At 35.7% G+C, this 12,114-nt stretch overlaps 1 protein-coding gene and 1 pseudogene across 1 annotated transcript in view; both read left to right on the forward strand.

Annotated features, from left to right (window-relative positions):
- Positions 1-12,114, forward strand: part of LNX2 (ligand of numb-protein X 2) — a 94,957-nt gene that overhangs the window by 49,569 nt on the left and 33,274 nt on the right. Inside the window, 3 exon segments of the mRNA XM_078147066.1 lie at positions 2,254-2,495; positions 3,855-4,054; positions 10,409-10,777. Of these exon segments, the coding sequence (XP_078003192.1) occupies positions 2,254-2,495; positions 3,855-4,054; positions 10,409-10,777 (811 nt within the window).
- Positions 8,521-8,643, forward strand: LOC144454717 (U2 spliceosomal RNA; annotated as a pseudogene).

The raw sequence follows: 12,114 nt of genomic DNA on the forward strand, positions 1-12,114 counted from the left end.
TCTGTTTTCTAATACATTAAATATTGATGGATATAACCCACATAAATAAAAGTTCTTAGGGGTCTTACATAATTTTTAGGAGTTTAAAGGGGTCCTAGTACTAAAAAGTATTAGAACTACCACCATCAGAGATTAAGAAGAGAGTTAAGTCAATAAGCATCTATTAAACACTGGCTGTATGCCAGACTCTGTGCTAAGCCCCTGTCCTCGAGGAGCCTACATTCTAATGGGGAAAAGCAACATATAAAAGCTGAGAAGGGTGGAAGCCTGGGGGAAAAGTCTGAAAAGTCAGGAGCAGAATCAGGAGAGAAGTGAAGGATGGGCAGAAATGGAGATTTTGTGAGGAACTGACACACCAAGGAGATGAGGGGACCCCACAGACAGAGGGATCTTCTGGAGTGAGAAGTTAAAAGAAAATACTGACCAGGATCAAAAATTAGTGCAAATCTGGAGAGCCCTCAAAAGACAAATCAAGTAAGCAGATGATTGATGCCAAAGCTGATGGGTATTTCATAGGATCTCAGACCTAGAGCTAGAAAGGACCTTGAAACCATTTAGTCTAGCTCGTCCTCACTAGAGATGTCTCAGCTAGGAGGTGAACCCAGGTCCTCTGATTCCAAAGTCAGTGCTCTTTCTGCCAACCATGCTGCCTCTCTCTTGTGTCTAACACTGTCATATGCCATCCATGTAATGTAACACATGACTTTAAAGTTTTAAGAGTGAAATAACACAGCATATTATTTATTGTTTAATGTTTAGTAGTTAAAATAACACTTGTGCTGGGACTTCTTAGGGTAAATCAGACCTATAAATCCATTTGTGTAGGCTTATTGATGAGATTGTATATTCTGACCTCTATGTGTGTGTCCAGTATGAGGGAAATTTCATGTGGGCCATAACTGTAAGTTGTAAGGCACATGATACATTGTTGTCCGGTGTCAGTCATGGGAATATCATGTGAATATGACACTGGGAATATCAAAGTGGCAAATTTGAGATGGCAAGTCATGGGGCAGTCAGTGTTTTCATTGTGCCCAGGATTAGTGACTTCTGTCATTGCTATGCAGGCATCAGCTTCTTAAATTGTAAAATATAAGAAGTGTTGCACTTTTCAGAATAATGCCTCCAGTACAACTTGTGTAAGTATTGAACTTTTTCATTGTTTTTCATATGTTCCAAAAATTTTACTAGTGTAAAGAGCCCTGGTCTTGGGATTAGAAGGCCTCCTGATTCTAATGCTTACTAAGCTATAAAATCTAAGGAAGTTAATTAACCCGTGTGCCTCAGTTTCCTCATCTGCAAAGGGATAATAATACTTTCATACCTCATAAAAGTTGTGAGGAAAGTACTTGGTAAACTTTATGAAGTTCAAATGACTAATATGTAAAGCACTAAGAAAACCCTGAAACACTATGTTAAAACACTTAACAGTCTTAAAGAGTCATGTGGGGCAGCTGGCAGATTTCCTTGCCTGGGATCGCTTGGTCAGTTTTGACAGAGAAAAAATTTATTTTTTTTAATTAATTAATTAATTTTTAGTTTTCAGCATTCACTTCCATAGGCTTTTGAGTTTTAAATTTTCTCCCCCTCCCTCTCTGCCTCCCTTCCCCAGACGGAATAGAATCTGATAGAGGCTCTACATACACATTCCTATTAAACATATTTTCACATTAGTCGTGTTGTAAAGAAGAATTAGAACCAAAAAGAGGAAACAAAACAAAACAGAGGGGAAAAAAGGGTGAATAGTATGCTTCGATCTACATTCAGACTCCATAATTCTTTCTGTGGATATGGATAGCATTTTCCATCATCAGACTTTTAGAGATGTTTTAGATCTTTGCAAGAGAAAAAAATTAAATAAACTTTTTCAAACTCTGAAACCGGCTCCTCATCTACTACATCAAACTGCCTCTTCTTAAATGTGCATTGAATTTGTTTGAAGTAATGTGTTTGGTAGTAAGCATTATTTTAACTGTTGCTTAAGCGTGTGTTTCCTGATGTTTTCTATCCTAAATTGTTCAGCATTTGTATTATGGGATGTTAAATAAGAGCTTTGCTTGAGTGATAGATTAAATCCTTTTGTAGACAACTTGAAGATACTTTGAGGTATTATTTGCATGTAAATAATTGTCATTATTTGGAAGGGTATTTTGATTTGATTCAGATATTAAATTTTTTAATTTGTGACCTGTAACATTGTTGATTTTTTTCTTTCTTGACTCATTTGAAAACAACCTAATGTTCTCTCTCTAGATGTCCTGGAGCTTCCCGTCGGAGAGTTGCTCTAGAGAGAAGGAAAACCAGCAAATTAAAGGCTGAAACTGAGAATGAAAATGGATCCAGTGTGGTAGATCACCCTGGTACTTTATCACCAGACAGTGCTGGGACAGGAACAGTACCAGCAGAGCGGAATTTGACATCAGCATCTCTTCCTATGTGGACAGATGAGCCTGGTCTTGACAACCCTGCATTTGAGGAAAACACAGTAGCAGACAGTATGTGTGGTTTACCTCCATATCTTATATTTTATTTCTCAGTGTCAAAATTGGACATTTTCAGGCTTATCAGTATGAAAGGTTTTTCTGCATTCAAAACAAAACATAAACACTCATTTTTTTTGTAGTAATTATTAATGGCAAACTGGATTTCCCCAGTTTACCAGATACTTATTAATGGAAAAATTTGCATGAGAAGAAAAATATATATGTGACGGGGAAAAAAATTTGCCTTCACATAAAGTTTTATTCTGGCGCCATTTCCTTCCTCTTCTCCCTACCCCACCCCTTCCAGTTTTGGGCTACAAACTATAAGTAGTTGTTGTTAAAGTTTTCGCCTTGTTTATTTTTGGTTTTTGACCTGATGGCTTTAACAAAGCAGTATATTTTAGCAACAAATTCCACGCCAACTTCTAATATGAAACATATCTACTTGGATCAGACATCTTCCTGCATGGAATATTGTCCTGTCGATGAGCGGTAGGCAAGCTAATCCCCTCATTTGTCTGCATTAAATAGTACTGATTTTAGCAGCTTGGTATTTTAGAGAGGAAGCACTGACCCTCACCTCAAAAGAAGTTTATTCCTTTTTCTCTTCTAGATACAGCCTGGGTAACTCATTAGCACCTTCATCTTCAACTGGTTTCTTGATAGATATCAATAAGGCCTGCTTTTATAGAATCATTTAGGAAGACAAACTGTGTTAATTTCTAGGAATAAGATGTGGGTTATTGTATTTTATTGTAACAATCTTTTACAAATTACAGTTTATTTTTAAAAATTTTATTCCTTTCTCCTCTGTCTATATATGTCATATAATCCTGTCAAGGCCTAGTTCATGTTCTGCCTCTTCCATGAAACCTCTTACGATTATTCCTATTTCCTTTGATTATCACTCTTTCTTGATCTCTTACAACATTTATATACACAGAGTTTAGTGCTTGATTTTTATTATCTTAGTCATTTTCATGTCAGCTAGTCAGGTCTCCCCCAATAGACTGAAAGCTTCACATCCTATAAATAAGTTGTATCCCCTACATTGCCTAGCACATTGCTTTGTACATATTAGGTAATTTTTAGAAATTGCTATTTGATTGATCTGAAAAAGGAAAATGTGATAAAAATCAGTATTAGTTGATTTTTCCATTCTGCATAGCAGTGATGTTTTATTTTAAAGCAAAAACTCACATTTAGAGATCTTTTAGCAAATGGTAAGCCAAGTCTAATTAAGTTTTTGTGTAATACTTTGTTTCTGAAAATATCTTTCTGTTGTTATCTAGTAACTAACTTGACTGAAAAAATGATAAGCTATAAGCTATAAAATGCATTTTCACTTTTTTTTGTTTTTAAATTTGTCAGCTTCACAACCACCACCTAGTTTACCAGAAGGGGAGATTACTACAATTGAAGTTCATCGGTCTAATCCTTATATTGAGTTAGGAATTAGTATTGTGGGTGGCAACGAAACACCTTTGATCAACATTGTTATCCAAGAAGTTTATCGGGATGGCATAATTGCAAGAGATGGACGACTCCTTGCTGGAGACCAGATACTTCAGGTATAGAATCTAATTAAAATGTTATCGCCTTGCAGTATGTCAAGTGATTTTGAAGACTGGAGCGTTTTCCTTTCCTGGCAGTGGAACATGAGTTATGTAAATAATAGCTTTATAATTTTTAGATTGAAAGCAGATTTGTTGGAATAGAGTTTTCAAATGAACCAGTTTCACAAGTACAAAATAGGGGAAGATGGCCAGACAGTTGATTCATGAAATTGATTTTGGGGTATAGTGGATTATAACAATGTGACAAGGCAGCCAAAAAGCTGAAGTGATCTTGGACTGAATTAAGACATGTATAGTGCCAAAACAAAGGAGATGGTAGTCCTGTGGTAGTTCACCTTGCTGAGAGTACAATTCTGGATGTGGCATTGTAGAAAGGATAAACAGACAAACCATAATGTGTGTAGAAACCATGCCATGTGAAGATGTCTTGAAGGAAATAGGAATTAGGGAGAAGAGGCAGTTGGAAGATGGAGAGAAGGAATGTAATAGATGTCATCAAATATTTGAATGGCCCAGATGATGTTGTAAAGGTGATTCCTATTCAGGTATAAATTTAACTAGAGGGTCTTATCTCAAATTCTTGGTTGGATTTTTCTTTTTCATCTTTTGTGGTAAATATTGGTACATAAATTATAATTATATTCATCATCATCCTTTTTCTTATATTTATCATGAGTAACTGTAGCATGAAATGACCATGTGTTCCATAAAGTGGATCCTGTGGACTTTACCTACATGATGAAAACAGTTCTACCAATGGGAAATATTTAGTCTTTGGACGAAAAGATTTAGAAAGAGCACTTTCTGCCAGGATGGCCGCCTGAATAGGAGGCATACCACCCAGCTGTCACATACCTAGTCCAACAAAACCCTGAAGTTCACACCAGACCAAATAATTATCAAGAAATCCAATAAAAACTTCCAATAAATGATGTTTTCCATCCCAGAACTGCACAAAATGTCAGTGCCCAGCATGATACTGTAGTGCTCAGAACAGGACAGCCCAGACCTAAGGCCTCTGAAGTCCCTAACATTCTGTTTTATACCAGAGAGGGCTGGAGGAATTACCAGTAGTGATGCCAAAAAAGGGAAGGGGGACATCTTAACGTTTTTAAAAATGCACAGAAAAGAACAGAAGGAAGTTCAGAGGGACACATAGATAAGCAGAACAGTTTCAAAAATAATTTATAGCATTTGTTAGATGTCTGAAGCAGGTGAAATGAGAGATTCATGAAATGAAAAGTTCATGAAATGGAGCTCATGGTTTCAAATGCAGTCTTTTTACATGTTCTGTGTGTAAGGAAATGTCCCCCCCAAAAAAAAATGATTGAGGGGTAGGAAAGGGAGACAAAATAGCTATCTTCAGGTAATTGGAGGACTATATAGCCTTCAAGAAAGGGAAGAAGGAAGAAAGGAAGTAGTGATTTACTAAGTGCCTACTATGTATGGGAGGCACTACATGTGCTAAGTACTTAAAAAAACATTGTCCCATTTGATACAACAACGCTGGAAAGTAGGTATTATTATTATTACTAAGGCGGTTGGAAGTTAAGTGACTTGTCCCAGTCACGTAACCTGTAAGTGTCTGAGGCTGGATTTAAACTCAGGTCTTCCTCGTTCGAAGTCCAGCACTCTTAGCCACTATGCCACCAAATTGCCTCTTCAAAGTCAGTTCCATTGTAAAAGTTTGGGAGAAGAGGGTAAAAATGGGGCAAAAGCAACAGTTTTTATTTTTCCAGGAGACTGATTCTGAGAGGTTATTGCTGCTTCTGTGTCCGTAATGAGACCTGTTTTAATATTCCTAAAGTTCACAAGGATAAAGCTTTTTAGGAATGCATCAGAGATATAAAAGTTAAGAGTATGAAAGGGCAAGGAATATGAGAGGGAGAAATCGACCAAGCAGTAGTGACCTGGGTTCAAATCCAGGTTCTGCTCCTTACTACCTCTGTGACAGGGTCAAGTCACTTCACCTCTTGGGGTCTCGAGTTTCTCCATCTGTGAACTGAGTTGGACTACATTGCTAAGGGACTATGTCCTTTGAAGTTCCTCTCGTGTCAGATTCTTTGATCCTGTAATGTAGCATTTTTGAAAATCCAAACACGTATGACCTATAATCCGGTTATTAAAAAACTCTGAGCTAAACAAGAGAATTATTAGCTTTTCTAGAAAATTTAAACGTAAAGATAATACATTTCCAAGTTATTTTGCTCCATTCTGAATATTGTGGTTGTGTTGGTGTGTGTGCCCATGCATGTATCATAACTGAACATAAGTTAATAATGTCTTTAGCAAAGAGTGATTAATGAATTTATTAATCTACATCTTGTTCACCTCTATTCTAAAGATAATTATCTTTGTGAAGCCCTTAAAAAGTAACCATAATTTAATAGTGATTGATGTAGCCTTTATAGTTGCCACAGAATTTTAAAACTTTAATATATTTGTAAAAATTCAAACATGCCATCCTCCATAAATAAATATTACTGTCTAGGGAAGGACTAAAGACTTTTTAGATCACATGGATAAATTATATATATATATATATACATATATATATATATATATATATATATATATATATATATATATATATATATATATATATATATATATATATATATATATATATATATGTATATATAGAAAAGCCATATATCAACAGGACTCCCTAACTAATGGATTTACTAACAGATTTTTTTTTTCCCTTTAATGGATATTAAAAGTAGACTTGAATTTTAGCTGTTATGTCTTATCCCTTAAGTGGAGCCATGCTCCCTGCTTTTAAGATCTAATTGAAGTTTTAAATGGACTTTTTGCTATTAAGAAACTGTTATATTTGACTTTGGGTGAGCAGAATTAACAAAATAGTGAGCCCTTTGAAAGGTACTTGTGAGATGTTGAGGCTGAAAGAAACTTGTGTTGATGAATTTGAAAAACAGCAGAATCAGTTCTTGCTTGGCTGAGGGTTTTTTAATTGTTTCTGTAAAGCCAGAACAGAATTTCTGGTCCTTATGGTTTTGAGCAATTCTAAGTAGTTCTTTGCCTAAATTTAGTCAGGCCACAAAGCTACTAATAAGCTGATTTTCATATATGACTTTAATATGTGTGTGTATGTGTGTATTATGTAAGCAAGTAAGTAATAATCCACCTAGTAGGGTTTGCTTATTTGCATTTGGAAAATTGTGACTTGCTTTGATTCGCTATTTTATTTAACAAAAAAGGTGACATAAATGAACAAGCAAAGGGAAATAAATTAGGCAGTTTTATTGTATAGTCTTCCTGTGGAATTATATATATGAATGTTGTATTAAAATGAGTGTGTGAAATTTCTGATAACTCTCTCTAGATAAGAGATAGGGTTAAGGGGAAATTCTATTTCACATTGGATTCTCACCAAGAAGGAATTGGTTTCTGCAGTGGAAATGATGGGAACGTTGGGAGAAAGTGAACACTCTATCCCATTTGTGATAGAGAAGAGAAAGTCAGGGACTCTCTAGTCTGATGTGAGTATTAGATTTTGAGAGAGCAAGTTTCAGAGGATTCACAAAAGGGAGGTGGACTAAAATTCTGATGAAAAAATGAGTCCAGAAATGCATAGGAAGCTCTCTAGAGTGAAATTCTGATGACGTTAAGGAAAACAATTCAGATGAGATGGACCAGTCTGATTTACATACTAAAGAGACTGTCAACCAATGGAGACTTTAAAAAATTAACTTTTCTAAATGCAAGCTAGGGCAGGGAATAGATGATTATAAAGGTTTATGAAACAGATGAAAGAGTAGTTTCAAGAGTATTAAATCTTAGAGGGAACCGAGGCTGTGAAGGAAAGCTAAGGGGAAAAAAATGAGTTTTTTAGCTCTGCTGAAAGAAAGATAAGCATCAAAGAAGGGATGGGATGACATTTTTTCCTTCTGTGATTTTCCTGTTACCTTTCTCCTTGAATTTCAAATAACATTTTGTTTTGCTGATTCCTTGTACATTTACTATGTAATGTTGTATATTTTTTATGGTTTTTTTCCTTATCCTACTAATGCTCTATAAACTCCATGAAGGCATTGATTGTGTATTATCAGAATTTGTCTGCCCTCCCCATAACTGCTGACATAGTGGTCTGCAGACAGTAGGCACTTACTTAATAAGCATTTGAATGAATGAATGAATTACATTGAAACTATGAATGGACAGCTAGGTGATGCAGTAGATGAAGAGGCAGACATGACTGAAAAACAACTGACCAATAGCAACAACATGGTCCAGCTCTAGTATTTTGGTAATTGTGTGAGTTGGTGAATCAAAAGTGATTTAGTAAAGAATACAAGGACTTGAATTAGGTTCCAAGGATTGTATCCCCATAAAGTGGTAGGTAATACTATTTTAGAACTAGAATGAACTTTAGAAATCATCTAGTCTATTCCTTAAATTTATTAATGAGTAAACTAAGATAAGGAAACCAAGAAGCTATTGCTCCTTGGCCATTTGGCTAAGATTAAGTATAATATCTGTTCTTACAGTTTAATATCTGATATGTACCCTGTCAGAAGATAATACATTAAATGGGTTTTTGCTACAGAGGAAAAAATTATAGAGGCAGTTCTAAATAGTTTAATAGATAGAGCACTGAGCCTGAAGTCAAGAAGACTTGAGTTCAAATGCAGACTGTGACACTTACTAGCTAAGTGTGTGGGCAAGTCACTTAACCTTTGTTTGCCTTGGAGGCAGTTAGGTGGCTCAATGGATAGAGTTCTGGATCTGCAGTGAGGAAGACCTGAGTTCAAAATCTGTCCTCAGACACTAGCTGTGTGACCCCGGCCAAGTCACTTAATCTGTTTGTTTTAATCCACTGGAGAAGGAAATGGCCAGCCATTCCAGTGTCCTTGCTGAAAAAAAAAAAACCCATACTGGGTCATGAACAATTGGATGAAACTGAACAATTGAACAGCAACAAAACTAAGACCTCAGAGATGTTAGGTGTACATATTCAATTAAGCACATGATTAGTAACTGATCTTGGACTAGAATAAAGTTCACTTGATTCCTACCATTATTTTATACAAACACACGCGCACACACACACACACACATGCGTGCACACACAGACATGCACACACACTCATTTCAATCTAGCTGTGACTCTGTAAATTAAAATTTATCTTTAAAAATATAATTTTTAAAATGACGCTGATAATATGCTTTGTTCTGTTTTCTGCTCTTTAATTCCTTAGTTGTAGTACTTCATGGTTGTCACTTAGATGTTTAACTTTTTTACTTACATATCTATTTCTCCCTACAGTATCACTGTAAGGCGTAAGGCAAAGCACTCTTTTTTTTTTTAAATAAGAAAATTGAGGTACAGGAGGAGTCCTTTATGTATTAGATTCACTCCACATACTGGTGGCAAAGCTGGAATAAAGTTCTTAAATATCTATTTAGGATATGGATCTGTGATCCATTGGCCTAAGGGTACTCTGTGCCATTCTCTTCATCATTGTGTCATTTTTTTATATTTATACATTTGGATATGAATTAGTATGGTACCTTAACGAATAAACAAATGTAAAAGCTTGCAATGTGCCATCTATATTCTATTATCATGTCTTGTTGACAAGACTAGAGTGAAAATAAAAAGTATTAAGTGAAATACTCTAATTCCAGTGAAATAAAATTTTTATTATCTAAATGAAACTATTCAGAGGAATGGAAGTTTACTGAGCTGAGAAGGATGTGTCTGAGAAGAAAGACAAGTCGTGATCTAATTTTAGATAACTAGTTTGGAAATCAAAGAAATTCTTATAATCATGTTTTTTTCCTAATCCCTTAACATACAAATGTGATGTAAAACAATTACATTTTAATGTTTTAAGCATAAGATAGCTGTGTGGGAAGGGAGGGATGTCATTTTGGCTTTTGTTGTTGTTGGGTTTTTTTTTTCCCTAAAAGCGGCTTTTTTTTTCTATGCATAATCTTATTATGAGCTTTAGGAAAGCTTATGGTCATATGACCTGACATACTCTACTTAGAAACTATATAACCTCCTCAGTGGCTCATCCAATTTAGGTAACATATTGACAGAGGTCTTTTAGTAGTTAGTCCAGTTAAAGATGTTCTGGCTGCCACCACTCTGTATACCTTGTCCATCCTCACTTATACTTCAGTAACTTAGTTTTAACTTGATGTTATAAGTAAGCCACTTTTAAGAAATCTCTTAAGTGTCCTTCTGAGAAATTTGTAATAATTGACTCTTAAAGTATATTTTAACTTAATTCTTTTGAAAATACTATAGAAACATTCATGCTGATTAGATTAAAATGTTAATGAATGTTTGGGTTGTAATCTTTATTTTTTTTTTAGGTCAACAACTTTGACATCAGCAATGTGTCTCATAACTATGCTAGAGCTGTTCTTTCCCAGCCTTGCAGTGTGCTACACCTTACTGTGCTCCGAGAGAGACGTTTTGGTGGTCGAAACTATAGCCATTCTGATAATAATTCTTTACGAGAAGAGACCTTCCACGTTATCCTTCATAAGCGGGATTCTAATGAACAGCTTGGAATTAAATTAGTACGAAGGACGGATGAGGCAGGTGTTTTTATTCTTGATCTGTTGGAAGGAGGACTAGCAGCCCAGGATGGCAGACTCAGTAGCAACGACCGAGTGCTCGCCATCAATGGACATGACCTGAAACATGGCACCCCTGAACTTGCTGCTCAGATTATCCAGGTAAATTCCATTTGATATTGGCTTTTACTTGTTATGCAGAAGGAACTTTATTACCCCCAAATGGCAGTATTTGTTAATGAAGAGTCAAATAAACTATTTTACCTATTTTATATCACCTGACTTTATTCTTGATGGTATTTTTCATTAAAAGTTACTCTCAAAGGGCTTATAGACTGGATGCTTCTTCTAGCTTGATTATAAATTGAAAAGAAAGGAAACACTATTCATAAATACATTACCTAAATATAATTTGTTAATATAAAAAACAAAGAATGTGATGTAGTAGATAGAGAGCTGAACTTCCAGTCAGGAAGACTTGAGTTCAAGTCCCAGCTCTTCTAGCTGATAGTGGCCAATTCTTGATTGGACATTTGCCATGTCGAATCTCAGCATGAGGACAAGTTAGGGAATTGTGGGTGGCCAAACTCGCTGTATTCACTGGAGTACACAACATTCTCACTCTATCTTTGTTTCATAAGGTTAAGTTATTGGTTTTGGTTTTGATGGTTTTGGGTTGGGGGGGGGTTGTTTTGTTTTTGGTTTTGTTTTTGACCAAATCTGTTACTTCATTAGTATAAGAAACTCCTGATGAGAAACTAATGATGGCACTTTTCTGCAGCTTAGTCTTAGAAGGTTGCCAGGGGCATAAATGGATTGCCCACGGTCACAGAAATAATATATGTTGAAGGTGGTGGGTGGGGTCTTGATCCCAAGAATGCTTGACTCTAAGAGCAGCACTCTGGTCACTAATCTGTGCTGTCTCTTATGTGATTTATTTAATTACTTATATTTTCCCAAGTCAGTGAGAATTGGTTTTCTCAAAAAACCAGTACAGTGCTGCTTCTAAGTCAGTTCAATTAAATAAACATTTATTACACACCTAGTATGTTCCAGTAGATTACTTTGCATCTCTGGATTCATTAAAGAAGGATTCATTATTGAGTATGGCAACCTGATGATAATTGGTTCCATGAAAATAACCGCAGGAAACAACTAAGTGGGGATAGCTTTTGCAGGCTCAGTGTTGTAAATGGAAGATATGTAGGCCGTTGGTAGTGCTATGTGGGATGTACCAGAAATAGAAAGATTTGTATGATGAAGTACAAACAAAAATATTTTATGATTAAATGCAGTAAGGAAAAAATATACAGTGTAAGGAGGCAGACCGATGTGTAGAAGAAAAGAATGTTCAGAGAACAATTATAGACAGTGTTTGAAGATGAATGTCTGGGGAAGATACTCCTACTATTGGGGAATTCCTTAACCCAGAGGTCCCACAGTCCTCTGGGAGAGGAATTCCTTCCACCTTAGTCTGTTTGACTGGAAGTCAATAAATC

This window comes from Phascolarctos cinereus, unplaced genomic scaffold (genome assembly GCF_003287225.1).
Source record: "Phascolarctos cinereus isolate Bilbo 61053 unplaced genomic scaffold, phaCin_HiC Scaffold_726;HRSCAF=1367, whole genome shotgun sequence".
NCBI classification, from domain to species: Eukaryota; Metazoa; Chordata; class Mammalia; order Diprotodontia; family Phascolarctidae; genus Phascolarctos; species Phascolarctos cinereus.